At 37.2% G+C, this 18214-nt stretch overlaps 1 protein-coding gene across 3 annotated transcripts in view; it reads left to right on the top strand.

Moving 5' to 3' along the window:
- Window positions 1–18214, top strand: part of Sbf2 (SET binding factor 2) — a 411329-nt gene that overhangs the window by 154048 nt on the left and 239067 nt on the right. For all 3 annotated transcript variants that reach the window (XM_041666238.1, XM_041666239.1, XM_041666240.1), the window contains exon 3: window positions 13018–13155. In XM_041666238.1, the coding sequence (XP_041522172.1) occupies window positions 13018–13155 (138 nt within the window). The remainder of the gene's footprint in view (window positions 1–13017; window positions 13156–18214) is intronic.

Consider the following 18214-nt stretch of genomic DNA (forward strand, 5'->3'; position numbering starts at 1 on the left):
AAGAAAATTGAAGTAGCACCCTGCATCCTACCTGGCCACCACTGATTAAAACTGGGTATCATCAATAATTGAAAGCTTACTACCTGATACTGCTTGGGTGGCCAAGAATCTGAGACTAGATAGCTCAGGGACTTAGGGTAAAGCCAAATACTACTGTCCTAAAAATTTTTTTAAGTAGCAATAAAATGACTCTTAAGACATTCTGCTATAGTCATAGGTCAGAATCTTACTTAGCCATCATCAGAGAAGCTTCCCGTTGTTGCAGATGGGAACAAATACAGAGACCTACAGCCAGACATTCTGCAGAGAGTGAGAGATCTTGATTACTCAGCCCTAACTGGAATGTTTCCATCAGATCCCTCCCATAGGATTCAGGGCACCCCTTGGAGAGCCCAGAGGATAGAGAACACCAAGAAAGCAAGACCTTCTAGATCAACATGGTAGGTGCACACATGAACTCACAGACTGAGCCAGCATGCACAGGGCCTGCAAGGGTCTGCAGCAGATGAGGTCCTAGAGCTGAAAGGAGAGGTGGGTACATTTCCACATCTCTAACCCAGAAGCTATCTCCAATTGATGACCACTTGCAAATGAACATTTAATTTCCTCCAGGTGACTCTCACAGGGGAAACAAACTACCTTTAAGAGCTGGCCTCATATCTTATATTACATGGCCAAGAGAAAATGAACTCAGTGGCATCTTTGGAGGTGCCTTGTCTCATAATGTCATGTCAGAGCTTCTCCCCCACTCCTCTCTCTTTTTAAAATAATTTAATAAAATTTTACTTCATTTTATAATACTGCAGGCCCCGTGTGTGTGTGCGCGCGCGTGTGCGTGTGTGCATGTATGTGGCCAATTTTGTGGGGTATTTGTTTTTTGTTTGTTTTTTAAAAACATAGCTCCTTTTATTGATTCTTTGGGAATTTCACATCATGTTTCCCAATCCCACTCATTTTCCAGTCCCTCCACGTCTACTCTCTAGCCTCTCCTCTTATAGCTTCACCCAAAAATAAAATTCAAAACAAAACATTTCACTCCACTGTCTTTCCTGCCTCTCCATCACATGTTCCTTTGTTATAGTGGCCTTGGGAACTGCAGTATATCGTGCAGTGTACCTTTTCACCCAAACAGCTTTACTTACAAATGTTCATTGCAACGAGTTGTTAGTCTGGTTCAAGGGTTTTGGTACATCATCAATACTGTACCTCACTGAAACTTCTTATGGATATTTTGCTGTTGTCCCAAGTCATGGAGATCATGCGACTATGGTTCCACAGGACCAGTCTCTTCACATCTTGCAGCAAGTCATAGATGGGGTAGATGTTGGGATATGCCAACTCTAAGTCCTGGATTCAGGCCTGGATAGCAACTGAGATGTCAGTCTGGGCCTCCACTGGCACTGCCTCCCTCAGGTGAGGGTCAGGGCCAGTTTTCCTGTGCTCACACCATTGGTGCCAGCCAGGGTTGAGAGGGCAGTTCTTGAGCTGAGGTGGTTAGGGGTGGGACCAGTACTCTGTGCCCAGATCACCAAGGCCTCCTTTATCATTGTCCTCACTGATAACACAGACCATACACATTAACACTGACCCCAGCTGCCACCAACCGACACATGGCTTTTGGCTGCAACTTGGGCTGGACATCACTATAGCCTTGGATGGCAGGGCAGGTCACTCAGGTTAGCTTGGCCTTGGTGTTAGCCTGACCCTCAGACATCAACATGGCCTCAGGTGGTGGCTCAGTCCACAGGCATTCCTATGGTCTTTGATGGCAACATGACCATGGACATCAACACAGACCCCTGCTACTGTAGCATGGACCCAGTCATGACCCTCAGTGGGAGCAAAGGCCTGGACATCATATGGCCCTAGGTGGTGTGTAGGCCACCCATATCAGGTTGTTCCTCACTGCCTTCTCATCTTCAGTTCTCTCTCCAGTTTACAAACCACTTGGTTTCTTCTTCTCTCCCATTTCTCCACCACATACCTGTTTGTAGTGGCAAACGCCTGCCTGGTTTTGTATTATAGTAATCCCAAGTGTGCAAGTGAGTGTGCTTCTTTATCTGTATCTGTTTTTGTTTTGTTTTGGTTTTTAGTTTTTTCAAAACAGGGTTTCTCTGTCTGGCTTTGAAGCCTGTCATAGAACTTGCTTTGTAGACCAGGCTGGCCTCGAACTCATGGAAATCCGCCTGCCTCTGCCTCCTGAGTACTGGAATTAAAGGTGTGTGCCACCACTGCCCGGCTTTGTATTTGTTTTATGTGCTTTTTCTTGGCCTCCTTTCGTTTTGTTTGTTTTAATCTATTTTGACTTTTTTGTCTTACTGTATTTTAACTTTATTTTATTATTGTCCCTTAGATGCCTGTTTTTAAGGAGAGACAGAAAGAGGGTGGACCAGGATGGAAGGGGAGGTGGAAGGAACTCTTCAGTTTCTCTCTTCGATGTTGATAAGTTTTTATCATGAAAGTCTTTTACTTGCTTGTTTAGTGTTACACAATCAAATATTTTATTGTGAAATATTTGTTTTCCTGATTTTTTTCCTCATTTTTGTTTGTCATTTGTATAAAGGAGGATTACTGATTTTTGTGAGTTAATTTTGCATCTAGCTACTTTGCTAAGTTTATCACCTGTAGAGAGTTCCCTGGTGGAGTTTTTAGGGTCACTTACGCATATTATCATATCATCTGCAAATAAAGATACTTTGATGCCTTCCTTTTTAGTTTGTCTTCCCCTGATCTCTTTCAGCTATCTTATTGTTATAGCTAAGACTTCAAGTTCTGTATTTTTAATGGTTGTGGAGAGAGTGAACAACCTTCTCTTCTTCCTGATTTTACTGGAATTATTACTTTGGGTTTTTCTCTATTTAAGTTGTAGTTGACTATGAGCTTGCTGTAAACTGCATTTATTATGTTCAGTTATATTACCCCTTGTATTCCTAATCTCTCCAAGACTTTTATCATGAAATGGTGTTGGATTTTGTCAAAAGTCTTTTCTGCGTCAAAGGAAATAGATGATCATGTGCCTTTTCATCTTTCAATTTGTTTTTTATAATGGATTATATTAAAAGATTTAGTATTTATATCATTCCTTCATTGTGCTGATGGTTTTACAATAATTGTTTTGAAATGTCATTTCATTTTTGTGTCAAAATTGTAGTCAACACTTTAGATCTGAAAATTTAAGAGGAGAAAAGTTAGATTTGGTTTAGCATATCTGCCTAATTCCCAGGGTTTAGGTAAGAGGGAATTGTCTTTTGACCATTTTATTATACTAATTTTAATGGTTTAAAGTGCCTTTTCTTTGTCCTTTTTTCTTTCTTTTTTTGAAATTCGTCTCACTTTGGTTAGTCTACAAATTATTGTATCGAATAGGCTGTCCTCCGGTGCTCCCATGTGGGTCTCTGTCTCTGTCTCCTTTCATCACCTGATGAAGGTTAATATTCATGAGGATGCCTATGTGTTTGTCTTTGGATTCACCTTCTTATTTAGCTTCTCTAGGAACATGATTGGGCTTCCCACAGGTCAGGGAACCCTGATTGCTCTTTGAGCAGATGAGGGAGGGGGACTTGATCGGGGGAGGGGGAGGGAAATGGGAAGCGGTTGCGGGGAGGAGGCAGAAATCCTTAATAAATAAATAAATTTAAAAAAAAAGAATATAGCAAAAAAAAAAAAAGATTAGGCTGTCCTCGAGCTTTTGACTAACCTCCTTCTCCCATTTCTCTTAGTGCTGGGATTACAGTTGTATGCCACCATACCTGACTTCATCTCTTATAGTTTTATTTTTTTATTTTTAAATAATGTTGTGTATTCCCTTGTTGATAAGTGGTTTGGGCCCACTGACTCTTCTTTCACTGTGTGTGTGTGTGTGTGTGTGTGTGTGTGTGTGTGTATTTAAATGTGCACAACATAAAATTTACTATTTAAGTGTATAGTTACATGGCAGTAAGTGAGTGAATGGAATTGGAAACTACTTGGTTTTATTTTCTTTTTCATTGGCTTTGTATTAAATCTTGGTTTCTCTTGGTTCTGATGTTTGGCTTGAGACATGCCTGTATTGTGGCAGTCAGTCTCTTTCTCATCTGTGAACAACTGATTTTGATGTTGCTGTTTCAAGGGAAGTTTCTTCCTTATATGGTTTATTTTAATAATGTAACATGGAAAAGTGTCTTATCCCAGGCCGTGTTTCAAATGTTGTTACCTCTGAAGTTCCAAAGAAATGCCCATTTGCTATCTTCCAGATACATTCAGACTGAGCTTTTGGATTAGAACATTTTGTTCTGTTTGTTCTCTCTTTCTCTCTCTCTCTCTTTTTTTTCAAGGGATGAAGACAAACAGCTTAACTAGATAGCCATCTCTGGTTGTTGCTTCTAACAATAATATTTAGTGGGCAGCAAGTATTCTGCAAATGCCTTTCTCAGAAGGACTACATTAAGTAAACAAGCAGTAAACATTCTGGTGACTGACAGATGATAGCTTCTAAAGTTATCCGACTGCCCAAATCAAGCTAAAACATTGTTTCTGTTTTGGTAAATAAAACCCATCTTGTTTAGACAGGTCTTATCAAAAACAGTGTTAACATTTCATACCAAACATTGTTATGAAGCTCATGAGAACTAAAACTAACAAATCTGAACTGCTCGAATCATATTTCATTAGTTCTTTTTAGCTGTGTGTTTTGAGTCATTTCCAAATCACAGGTTCTCCAGTGTCCTGTGTTTTGAAGTAACATCTATTGTGTAGTGCTCCAACCAGTCTGCATTTGCAGCAACACTTAATTCAGTTTTACTCTGAAATCTCATCTGTGGCTTGAATTGTACTTGGAAATTTATTTTATTTGCTCTTTGGTGTATGAAGGATAATTTGATGCAGGTGTTTTCCGAGGTTTATGCACTTTGTATCTGAGTGAATTCTTTATCAGGTACCAAGGAAGAGAACAGAGGCTAAGAGATGTGACCATTTATAAACCCTTGCCTGAGTCCACAGAATAGAAAGATACTATTTATATATTTTTAAGTCCACATGTTTTCTTGAATTATTTTTATATTTAAGTTAATAACCTTGTTTCATTGAAATCTCCAGAAATACCAGACAGTGAAGTGAAAGGGAAACACTTCATTTGTCTTGTGTTTTCAGTTCTTAAGACTGCAGGTGGCATATAGTAGTTTCTCGATAGAGTAACTGAATCAGTTGCTTTTAGCATGAGGGTCACCATCATTTACGTTCATACTATTCTTCTCTGTCTCTCTCTCTGTCTCTCTCTCTGTCTGTCTCTCTCTCTCTCTCTCTCTCTCTCTGAATTCCCTCTCCCATTCAACTGGTTGTGACTCAGGCTCCTCCAAGTTTCATAGATTCCATTTGTCAGCTCCCTCCTGTTCTTTAATGTAATATCGAAAACTGTGCAAGTGATACTGATGACCTGTCAACTTGAATACCATTGCTGCAGTTTGGCCAGCTCTATAGCATGGTTACTACTTCAGCACTAGCCACTGTACTAATCCTTGACATGCATATTATTTAATCCTGATTGTGAAATGAGAGATATTTCGTGTTCAAGAAAAACTGAGGTTCAGAGAAAACAGGAAATTTCACCCAAGCAATAGTCTAAATTAGGGGTCAAATCAGGACCTACATCTTACCTGTTTTGTGGCAAAAGCCATGAGATAATCACATTTATCCTTCTTTATGAACTCGTTAATCCATCTGGTAAGCTGCCGTAATGTTTACAGTAAGGGAGTTTCATTCTGTGAAGAGACTAGATTGATAGTTCCGTGGTAGAGCACTTGTGCAACATGTGTGATGTCCTAGATTCAATCCTCCATTTAAAACAAAGCCACACAAAAAAGCAAACAACCCACAAATCAAAAACAGGAGTCACTGTTCTTTGATGTTTTAGTCTATGTTCTTTTTAAATTTTAAATTAATTGGAAATTCATTTTATTATTTTGTTTTATGTGCATGTGTATTTTGCTTTGATGTGTCTGTACCATGTATATTTCTTGTGTCCAAGAAGGGTATCAAAGCCCTTGGGACTGGAGTTATAGAATACTGTGGGCCACACCATATGGGAGCTGTGCCGTAGCAACAAGTGCTCTTACCCAATGAACCATCTCTTCAGTATCAGTATGTCTTTCTGAAACACAAAGTACTTTAAAAAAAAGGGTGGGGGGAACCCAACCACAATGTCATTATCATACCTAACAGATAAGAGATCATTAAGATTACCAAACATTTAATCTTCACATATCTGATTGTGGAAGTCTGTGAATATTACTCATTTACTGTCGTTCCACAGTGGTTTTATTTGAATTATCATCAATACAGTGAGGATATGTGCATTTGGAAGATGAGCCTTTTAACTATTTCTTTTCTTCCTCTTTTTTGTTTTGTTTTAGTTCTTAAAATAGTGGGTTTCTCTTTGCAGCCCTGGCTGTCCTGGAGCTCGCTTTGTAGACCATGCTGGCCTGGAATTCAAGATCTTCTTGCCTCTGCCGCCAGGGAGCTTTAAATGTTTTTTAATTTATAGTTTTTCTCTTTTCTCTGATTTTTTTCCTTGTAAGTCATTTGTTAAAGAGAGTATTTTTTAAGTTTTCAATTAATAAATTTAATACTTTCACTTAAATGTTAAAATATTTCAAATAATTTTAATTCCTCTTAATGAGAAATATAGGAAATACATGTAAATATTTATTAAGCCTACCTTATTTTTCTTAAGGGGAATCTTTATGAGCACTTGTTATGGGAGGCATTCTTGTAAGCTGTAACTGAGTAAAGACTTGTTAATGACTGCATACCATGTGTTGTCACAGTTGCTTAGACCTTTTTTATTTCTTAAGTGGCGCTGTGGATGGAACCTATGACCTTGCATATTTTGGGAAAATACTTTGCCACTAAGCTGCTACATATGTAGCCCTTAGACCATATTGTATATGAATGTATATATGTAGCTTTTAGATCATATTATGGCTCCTTGTGAAGGAGTCAGTTGCCAATATTATACTGATAATTTTTGTTTAAGAATGGAATTATGAGTGGAAAAGCCCCAAGTGATAGCATACTTTCTGTTTGTTATCCAGGAAATGAATAAAATTCCAGTGTTTATAGTTTATCAGAAAGGAAGAAGTATTAAAATAGGATGCACCTTATTTCCTCTGTTTAAACAAGAAAAATTTACATTTCCTCAAAAACCAAGGAATTTATATGACTATTGTTAATTTTAAATTTTTATTAAAAGTTCTTTTCCAAGACATTATGTATATGTGTTTCTGATTCTTTAAAGAGTATCATTTCAAGGAGTGAAATTTGTTGTTCCTAAAAGATTGTAAAATGTAATTTTTTAGAATTTTAATTTTCTCTTCAAATATACAAAGTCTTGATGCTATTATGATTCTTTGAGTCATTGAAACTATAAAATTTTGTTCTGAGTGACTACAGTTTTAAGAAGTCTCTATCTTACAGAGTTTATGTAAGATATGCAAAATAACTCCATGTTAAAAATCAAAACTAATCCATTATTCCCAGTACTCAGGAGACAGAGGCAGACAGATCTTTGTGAGTTCACAATCAGCCTGGTCTACAGAGTGAGTTCCAGGACAGCTGGGATACACAGAAAATTTCTGCCTCAAAAAATAAGACTAAAAACCCAAAATTCAATATTTTTATGTGGTCATATGTTGACAAATTGTGACTTTAAGTAGTAGATAAATGTCATTGTACTATTTGAACCTGGTTAATTTGGTAATATTTAATTAATTTAATGAACAATACATTCTCCTACATATTTCTATAAATGGAAGCATCAAGGTTTACCCAGAAGTCCATAAAGTTTTTTATAGAAAGTCCCCCCTTTTTTCTGCTCATTTGCTTTGCATTTTCTTTCATATTTAGTGGTATTCCTAATTATAGGCCAGTATTTTCTAGGAATTTCTGGTGTCAAATGTATTCTGCTTTCCAAAATCTCATTAACATTTTAAACCTGGGTCTTCTTAAAGAACAGTAAAGATCTTATCACTGAACCATCTCTTTAGCCTTATAATCATAGTTCTTTTTAAGAAAAACCACTTGTAAAATTTTCATTAGAAATGTGCCACAAAACAAAGATATTCTTGGAGTTGCACAGCCTTATAAAAGAAACTCAAGAGTAATTAAACGTTTCTGTGCTTGATTATACATACTGTGTTAGATAATACTGAGAAATAGCTACAAAGATTTCTAATACAGTATGTATTTTAGAATTAGTTATAATAAAAAGGTAAACCTAAATATCAGCAATAGGGAGTGGGTTAAATATGTATACTTGCATCAGCATTATGGTTATTAAAAATAGTTGTGTTGCTGAGCTCAGTGGTGCATGCTTGTAATCTCAGTATGGGAGGGTTGCAAGTTAGACGTCAGATGAGCTCTAGAGCAAGGCTTTGTGTGATAAATACTGAGAAGTACACAGGAACATGTACATGTTACTGAAAGTAAAGAAAAAGGGGGTTGATAGCTGTGTATATGACAGGTCGAGAGAGAGAGAGAGAGAGAGAGAGAGGAGAGAAAGAGAGAGAGAGAGAGAGAGAGAGAGAGAGAGAGAGAGAACGAGAACACATGCACAAACTCTGTCAAGGATAAGCGGCTACAAATGTGGTATGTTGCAATGTTTACTTCTTGATATGAATTTATATGATCATAAAATGATTTCTCTAAAGGATTTGTAGTAATCCATCAGTAAAAGGATACAGTTCCTGAAGACTGTAGAGTTGACCGCTAGCTCCTATGCTATCACAAACTGGCCCTATGACCTTAGCATCCCATAGCCTTAATTTCATTGTAAACTTAGGTTTATGAGTTATGATTAGACAGTGATTTTGCAAATATGAAATCTATGTTTTCAACTCCTTATTTTAATAGCTCTTTAATACATTAGCCACCATTAAATTATCACATTAATAATTTAATTGTTTATAAGCTTTAAACAAAATGAAAACCAGCAAAAAAGATTGGCTTTAATTTACATACATGCATATTATGGCACCAAAGTGACTACCCCACTCCCTCTGGAGCTCCCTGTAATATCCTACTCCCATCTTCAGGTCCTTTTTTATGCAAAATAGGAGGTCTTCTGTATTTATACTTTAGTTTGTAGAGAGTTGAACTGTTTTACTGAACATGATCTACTTCTAATGTTTGGGTAATGGAACAGAGTTAGTGTTTGTAATGCATCATGCAGATTCCCGGGGTACTGACCACTGAGCACTCCTAACTTGCACCCTTGAGTACCAGTTGCCAAGCTATGCCAAGGTCTTAAAGAAACTTTAGATTAATAAGGAATCTCCTGCTTAGGTATTCCCAGATATAGTATAACATATTCATGAGTCTGATTTGTGTGAAGTGGTGAGGTCAAGTCAGAAAGGAGATGGTAAGACCTGTGTATATCTGTGACAAAAGCAGTGTTTTTGTCAGTTTATGTGGTACGTTCATTGGTAATGTAGTTCTAGACATGTATGTTTTCTCAGTTATTTGAAGGTGCTAAAACATAAGTCTCAATGTTGTCTGTCAGTTCTAAGCATTTTAAGTTTGCACCTGTGATAGCAATTGTTTCTCCTGTTTGCCAGTAAAGACACTAGGGGACATAAACCCTGAATTTCTTCTATTTGTTTAATGCTTATCATTCTTTTCATTGTCTTTTAGTGACTATCCTGTTCCCAGCTGTCTAAATATTCTCTCACATTCCTGTCAGAAATGTGACTGGAGCCTAGGTTTAAGACTTGTAATGTCTACTCTCTCCTTGTTTATTAGTTCATCAGCAGACTTTGTGAAGAATTGAAATGACTAAGCCAATTAGCATTATTGTTTTTCAAATCTAGATCCTAAGGGAAATAACTTCTCATTACATATTAGGGTCATATCCTAATCCCCAAATCCTGTTACTGCTTTTCTTTGATACAGTAAATGTGCATTTGTAATCATAGCTTAAAGCCGTTTGTTTTCATGCTTTGAAACATCAGTTTTTATACACTTAGTTGTATGAATTTTATTAATTGGATATTTTCATACTCATGTGTTTCATGAGAGAATATAGATTCATATTTTCCTGTAAAGTTTGAGTCTGATGTTATTTTCTAATACATACTTTGAGATAATTCCTGTGTGTGTTCTAATTTTATATTTGCGATATGGGATCTCACATCTAACCAGCGTATAGGTAACTATTGGCAAACTTTTAGTGAAAAGCTTAGTAAAGCTATCTGACCAAGCTAACCATAAAATGACGTTGTTTTCTTAACTCTGGTTACATTAAATACAGTTATTAAGAAATACTTACCTGATTGAAAAACGATCCTTGGAATTTTCCCAAATTTTGAGGTTAGTGCCTTTAATCCCACCATTCCTGTTGTAAACTAGGGAAACGGGGCTGTTAAGGAAGTCTTACAATCGTATCGCTTTGAATGTTTCCTATTTTGCTTTGTTTTGTTTTTGGTTTTTTCGAGATAGGTTTCTCTGTATAGTTTTGGCTGTCCTGGAACTTACTCTTATAGACCAGGCTGGCCTCAAACTCACAGAGATCCATTTACCAAGTACTGGATTAAAGACATGCACCAACACTGCCCAGCTTTTTCATTTCGTTTTAAAAAATTATTTATTTTTATTTTATTTGCATTGGTGTTTTGCCTGCTTATATGTCTGTGTGAGGGTATCAGATCTTGCAGTTACAGACTGTTAGCTGCCATATGGTTGCTGGGAATTAAACCCAGGTCCTCTGGAAGAGCAAACAGTGCTCATAACTGCTGAGCCATCTCTCTAGCCTCTTGTAGACTTTTAAAAGGGGGCAAGTTAAATGTTTGAGTTTAATGATGGCATACACCCCTCTATTACTACAAGTCAGTAAAGTATGGTTTTACAGATGTGGATGAAGGCTTCTTACCAGAGATGCTAAGTGTGACCATTACCCAAAGATCTTAGTATGCTATCTTTGAAAGATCATTCAGTTTAGTTCAAATAAACTATGAACCTTGTCATTCTGTTAAATTTTTATATTCTCTGTATGCATAAAAAATTGAGAAAGCTGGACACATACGCTTTTTCTAGTTTTAGGTAGTAAAAAATATCTAAGCACTTATCTAATAGGTCATTTGCTCTAAGAGGGTATTTTATTATTTGTGAACTCTTCTATGACAGGTAACTTCAGTTTTATAAGTGAAAAGTTTTATTTGATAAAGTTAGAACTAAAATACAGTTTTTCCCTTTTGAAACCTCAGTTTCATTTAAAATTCAGTGAAAACAATAGCATTTCTCCTGGGTTATGCAGCTTTTCCAAACCCAATGATCTCCAGATAGACATGTAGTATACCCCATGAGAATATATGATTTGCTTTATGTCACAGGAGTAGTTGTCCAACAAGTGGTAACAGTAGACCTGGTGATAGGAAATGTGCAACTTTATTATTGTCAATCAATACCAGCACCTCAGGTCCGATTCTGAGTCAGAAGATGAGGCTGTTAGAAAGGAGGATTTTAGAGGGAGAGAGTAATGTTTATATGTATGAAAGTGACTAAAATTCAGCATATACGTTTATGAAACTATCAAAGAATAAAAAATTTAATAATATATCAAAAATTGAAAGTGAGTAACTGAATTTTGAAAGACACTTCTGAGCTTGTTGTAATCTGAATAAACTTCCTGGTTGTCCCACAGGTATACCTTTCTCCTACTCTGTAGTAGAAGCTAAGGTTAGTAACATGCTAACATCCATTTGCCATAAAACTGAGATTCTCAGGATTTTTTTTTTTTTTGGCTCAGTGTTCTATGTGCTCATCAATTGTAAGAACTACAAAAGAGTATTATTCATATAATTTGCTCACATGTTAGAATTTACAATGATTTTTAATGAATCCATTTTATTGTTTTTAATGTGTGTGTGATATATGCATTAAGGTGTATGTGTGCACTTGTACGCGTGAACATGTAAGTTGTGGTGGGTGCGGAGACTAGAGGAGGGTGTGGAATATACCCCTCTATCATTCTTTGTGATATTCCTTTGAGGCAAGGTCTTTTCCTGAATCTGGAACCTGTGTTTTTTGCTACCAAGCCTCAGTAATTCCTCTTACCTCTCCTTTAAGCAGTGCTGGGGTTACAGGAACATGGGAGCCATAATTGACTTGTTACAAGGGTGCTGGGCTCTGAATTTTGGTGGTCTGGTTAAACAGCAAGCAGTCAGTCACGGAGCCATCTCTGCAATCCCTCATTGACTTTAAAAATTATTGGTTAGCATACAAGGAAGTGGTGTTTCACACACACCCATCATTAGTTTATCTTTATTCGTCCCTTACTGTCATTTCTCTTTCCTTTGCACTCCTCTTGCTGGTTGCCTTCCTCCTAGCAAACAATCTCCCTTGTTGCACTTCCTCTCCACCTTGTACCGTGATTTATTCTAATATTTGGAGGAAGAGTTTCTCATTTTGGTGCTATGTTACTACATATGCCAAAAGTAGATTAGCATCTCAGAATGGTTTCTATGGGAAAATTTGATGAATGTTTTCAAAGCTATGAAGCTGTACATGAATTTCATTTATATTAGCTGGTGTAGCATACCATATCAAATAGATAAATTTGTGTGTGTGATACATGTGTATATATGCACATGCATACCTGCATTATGAAAGCCAGAGGTCAACAGCATGTACCTTTATTGATTTCTAACTTTTTTTTTTTTAATCACAGTCTCTCACTGAATCAGGAGCACACCAGTTGGTTAGTCTGGCTGATCAGGGAACTCCTAGGATCCTTCTCCTGTCCCCTTTCTAATGTTGAGATGTCAGGCACATGATTACCCTTAGCTTTTTTATATGAGAACTAGGGCTCAAGCTCCGGTCCTCGTGTGTATGAAACAAGCACTATTTACCCTGTGAACCATTTCCATAGCCCCTCAATTATATAGCTTTAATGACAATGTTATGTTTAATATTTTTATATATTAAAATGATATTTTTGTTTTCATTTTAAAATATGATCCCCTTCTTTGTTTTTTTTTTTTTTTTTTTTAGTTTTGTCAGCCTGGTGGATGGCATCTGTCCAGAGAGCGGAAACAGCCAACATTCTTTGTGGTGGTCCTAACGGACATCGACTCAGATCGACATTACTGCTCATGCCTAACCTTCTACGAGGCAGAGATCAATCTCCAGGTAAAGGAACTACCCTATCCAAGGATGGGGACAGATGGCATTGCAGAATCTTTGAAGTTTCATATTTGTTTTTGTTAAAATTGAAAATTTCATGCTCTCTAAAAAGCTTGAGGATAGTGTGTGTTTAATGTTGGAGAAGGAACAATAAAATAGAAGTTGGCAGGTTAACTGTCCTCACTAAAATAGTGACCGTATTTGAATTATTGTGTCTATGAATTGGTTTCTTTTGTGGTAAACTGTTATCGTTCTCCTGCATATCTGTCTTCAGGGGATCTTTCACAGGACACAACGGTTGTTATCACAGTGTTTCACATCATTGTTACTCTCTGAAATCCACATGCAAACTCGAGAAACATTTACAGTCCCTCCTCTATAAGAGTAGTGATTAAGTTCCTAGTTTCAGGAAACTACACTAATTTCTCTAAGCAGAAATATATATGACAAAGTGTTGGGCAATTTATGGAACTTTATGACGTATGAGCAGGGGTCATATTCTGAGTGTGAGCCATCACACTGGCATTTGAGGGTGGGGGCTAGATATCAGTCTATATAACCTCCACCCTAGTTGGCATAGAAAGTTCCATCCCCTTAGTGCTTCCTGATACACACCAGTAACTTCTGCTTTGGTGTTCAAAAGGGTTTCTTTGAATTGGTAGAAGATAGAGTCTTATAAAACCAAGTCCTGTAAAGGGAGTCATAAAAATGTAGGGGTTTCCTTGGTGCTATGCTGGTAGTAACTTGCTGGTTTGTTTTGGTTCTTATTTGATAATACAGAAACTTCACAGAGCTTGGTTTTTGTTGGTGAGCCAATTTATGTTAGTTACTACACTTTTTGCCTTATGTAGAAAAGTATCCCCAGTGAGAGGAAAAGATGCTTTTAGAAATGGCCTCACAAATCAGTACTTGCAGTCACAATATATTTCTTAAAAATCTGAATTTTCTGGGGACAATATCTGGATTTTCAATACAAAGGAGACAAGTTACCTATCATGAAGCAAACTTACATTATTATTCTTTTATAGTGGAAAGTCAAAAGTTCATGTAGAACAAAATACTTATTGTCTGCATTCCTACAGCAAATATAAGTTATCTGCATTTCAGCATATTTTTCTTTGTCATGTCTTTGTGGGAAGCCATATTGACATTTCAAGGCTTTAGGTAGCAGGATCAAACTAAGAAATATTTGCTTTGAAATATTTAATGACTGTCAGAATATCACTTCTGTTTAAATTTGGAAGTTACATTGCTGATGAGATGGCATAATTTATAAGTCTGTGTCTGTGGTTCCTCTTATCCCAGAAAGTGTCTTTATACTTATGGAAATTGCACTGTAAAGCACAGATCAAATTCTTGTTTTGATCATTTCAGTCAAAAACCTGCCAGACTGTTCTGTAATTCATGTACCACACTATATTCTTAGTTCACCTTTCATTTTAATGATGGCGTTTAGACCTTAAACTAATTCAGAGAATGCAGTATTCTTTATGTCCATTTAAAAAAATCTTTAAAAATGCCTTCATTGACTTTTTTTTTAGAAAAAAAAAAAACCAAACTACTTTATGTGCATTGGTGTAAATTTGTCAGATCCCCTGGAACTGGAATTATCAACAGTTATGAGCTGCCATGTGAGTGCTGGGAATTGAACCTGGGTTCTCTGGAAGAACAGCCAGTATTCTTAACCATTGAGCCATCTCTACAGACCACTATGTCCATATTCTTAATGAATCCCTTGAGTTGTATAAAGGAAACTAAATGATAATTTGGCTTCTCCCTTCTCTCTTTTTCACATGCATTCAGCCCTCAGATTTGCTGACAGAAAGGTAGTATATTAAGACATCATTGGAGATATTTTAGAAATATGTCTAGAAATTCTTAGACACATATGTCTCATTTTTTGTTTGTACATTGTTTCTTACTTAAAGAGAAGTTGCTGACATTACTCATTAACATTTAGATGTCCTTTACCCATATTTATTTAGTATTAAATAGATAAATTTGTCTCATTGGTATATTATCTGATATCTTTTCCCTTTCTCTTCATCTCTCTTCTTTCTTCCTCCTTTTTCCTTCCTCCTTTTTTATTTTTTATTTATTTATTTATTAAGGATTTCTGCCTCCTCCCCACAACCGCTTCCCATTTCCCTCCCCCTCCCTCATCTGCTCAAAGAGCAATCAGGGTTCCCTGACCTGTGGGAAGCCCAAGGACCGCCCACCTCTATCCAGGTCTCCTAAGGTGAGCATCCAAACTGCCTAGGCTCCCCCAAAGCCAGTACGTGCAGTAGGATCAAAAACCCACTGCGTTTGTTCTTGAGTTCTCAGTATTCCTCATTGTCCGCTATGTTCAGCTTGTCGGGATTTATCCCATGCTTTTTCAGACCTAGGCCAGCTGGCCTTGGTGAGTTCCTGATAGAACATCTCCATTGTCTCAGTGTGTGGGAGCACCCCTCATGGTCCTGAGTTCCTTGCTCGTGCTCCGTCTCCTTCTGCTCCTGATTTGGACCTTGAGATTTCTGTCCGGTGCTCCCATGTGGGTCTCTGTCTCTGTCTCCTTTCATCGCCTGATGAAGGTTAATATTCATGAGGATACCTATGTGTTTGTCTTTGGATCACCTTCTTATTTAGCTTCTCTAGGCACATGAATTATAAGCTCAATGTCCTTTATTTGTGGCTAGAAACCAAATATGAGTGAGTACATCCCATGTTCCTCTTTTTGGGTTTGGCTTACCTCACTCAGGATAGTGTTTTCTATTTCCATCCATTTGTATGCAAAATTCAAGAAGTCCTTGTTTTTTACTGCTGAGTAATACTCTAATATGTATATATTCCATACTTTCTTCATCCATTCTTCCGTTGAAGGGCATCTAGGTTGTTTCCAGGTTCTGGCTATTACAAACAATGCTGCCATGAACATAGTTGAGCATATACTTTTGTTGTATGATAGGGCCTCTCTTGGGTATATTCCCAAGAGTGGTATTGCTGGATCCAGGGGTAGGTTGATCCCGAATTTCCTGAGAAACCGAAACACTGCTTTCCAAAGTGGTTGCACAAGTTTGCATTCCCACCAGCAATGGATGAGTATACCCCTTTCTCCACTACCTCTCCAGCAAAGGCTATCATTGGTGTTTTTTATTTTAGCCATTCTGACAGGTGTAAGATGGTATCTGAAAGTTGTCTTGATTTGCATTTCCCTGATCGCTAAGGAAGTTGAGCATGACCTTAAGTGTCTTTTGGCCATTTGAAGTTCTTCTGTTGAGAATTCTCTGTTCAGCTCAATGCCCCATTTTATAATTGGGTTGATTAGCCTTTTACGGTCTAGTTTCTTGAGTTCTTTATATATTTTGGAGATCAGACCCTTGTCAGTTGCGGGGTTGGTGAAAATCTTCTCCCAGTAAGTGGGTTGCCTTTTTGTCTTAGAGACAGTGTACTTTGCTTTACAGAAGCTTCTCAGTCTCAGGAGGTCCCATTTATTCAATGATGCCCTTAGTGTCTGTGCTGCTGGGGTTATACGTAGGAAGTGGTCTCCTGTGCCCATGTGCTGTAGAGTACTTCCCACTTTCTCTTCTATCAGGTTCAGTGTGTTCGGACTGATATTGAGGTCTTTAATCCATTTGGACTTGAGTTTTGTGCATGGTGATAGATATGGATCTATTTTCATTCTTCTACAGATTGACATCCAGTTTTTCCAGCACAATTTGTTGAAGATGCTCTCTTTTTTCCATTGTATACTTTTAGTTCCTTTGTCGAAAATCAGGTGTTCATAGGTTTGTGGGTTAAAGTCAGGGTCTTCTATTCGATTCCATTGGTCGACTTCTCTGTTTTTTTTGCCAATACCAAGCTGTTTTCCATACTGTAGCTCTGTAATAGAGTTTGAAGTCAGGGATGGTAATGCCTCCAGACAATCCTTTATTGTATAAGATTTTTTTGGCTATCCTGGGTTTTTTGTTTTTCCATATAAAGTTGATTATTGTCTTCTCCAGATCTGTGAAGAATTTTGATGGTATTTTGATGGGGATTGCATTGAATCTATAAATTGCCTTGGGTAGAATTGCCATTTTTACTATGTTGATCCTCCCAATCCAAGAGCAAGGGAGGTCCTTCCATTTTCTGGTGTCTTTTTCGATTTCTTTCTTCAAAGACATATAGTTCTTGTCAAATAGATCTTTCACTTCCTTGGTTAGAGTTCCCCCAAGATATTTTATGCTATTTGTGGCAATCGTGAAAGGTGAAGCTTCTCTGATTTCCCTCTCTGCTTCCATATCCTTTGTGTATAAGAGGGCGACTGATTTTTTGGAGTTGATCTTGTATCCTGCCACATTACTAAAGGTGTTTATCAGCTGTAAAAGTTCTTTGGTGGAGTTTTGGGGGTCGCTTATGTATACTATCATATCATCTGCAAATAACGAAAGCTTAACTTCTTCCTTTCCAATACGAATCCCCTTGATTTCCTTATGTTGTCTTTATTGCTATTGCTAGAACTTCAAGCACTATATTGAAGAGGTATAGAGAAAGTGGACATCCTTGTCGTGTTCCTGATTTTAGTGGGATGGCTTTGAGTTTTTCTCCGTTTAATTTAATGTTAGCTGTCGGCTTGCTGTAAATAGCTTTTATTATATTTAGGTAGGACCCTTGTACCCTATTCTCTCCAAGACCTTTATCATAAAGGGGTGTTGAATTTTGTCGAATGATTTTTCAGCATCTAATGAAATGATCATATGGTTTTTTTCTTTCAGTTTATTTTTATGGTGGATTACATTGATAGATTTGCATATGTTGAACCAGCCCTGCATCTCTGGGATGAAGCCTACTTGATCATAATGGATAATTTTTCTAATGTGTTCTTGGATTCAGTTTGCCAGTATTTTATTGAGAATTTTTGCGTCGATGTTCATGAGTGAGATAGGTCTGTAATTCTCTTTCTTGGTTGGGTCTTTGTGTGGTTTTGGTATCAGGGTAACTATAGCTTCATAAAAGGAATTTGGCAATGACTCTTCTGTTTCTATATTGTGAAATACATTAAGGAGTATAGGTATTAGTTCTTCTTGGAAGTTCTGCTAGAATT

The sequence above is a fragment of the Microtus oregoni genome, unplaced genomic scaffold (assembly GCF_018167655.1).
Source record: "Microtus oregoni isolate MIOR12 unplaced genomic scaffold, Mior012 000016F_ref0000370, whole genome shotgun sequence".
Classification (NCBI taxonomy): Eukaryota; Metazoa; Chordata; class Mammalia; order Rodentia; family Cricetidae; genus Microtus; species Microtus oregoni.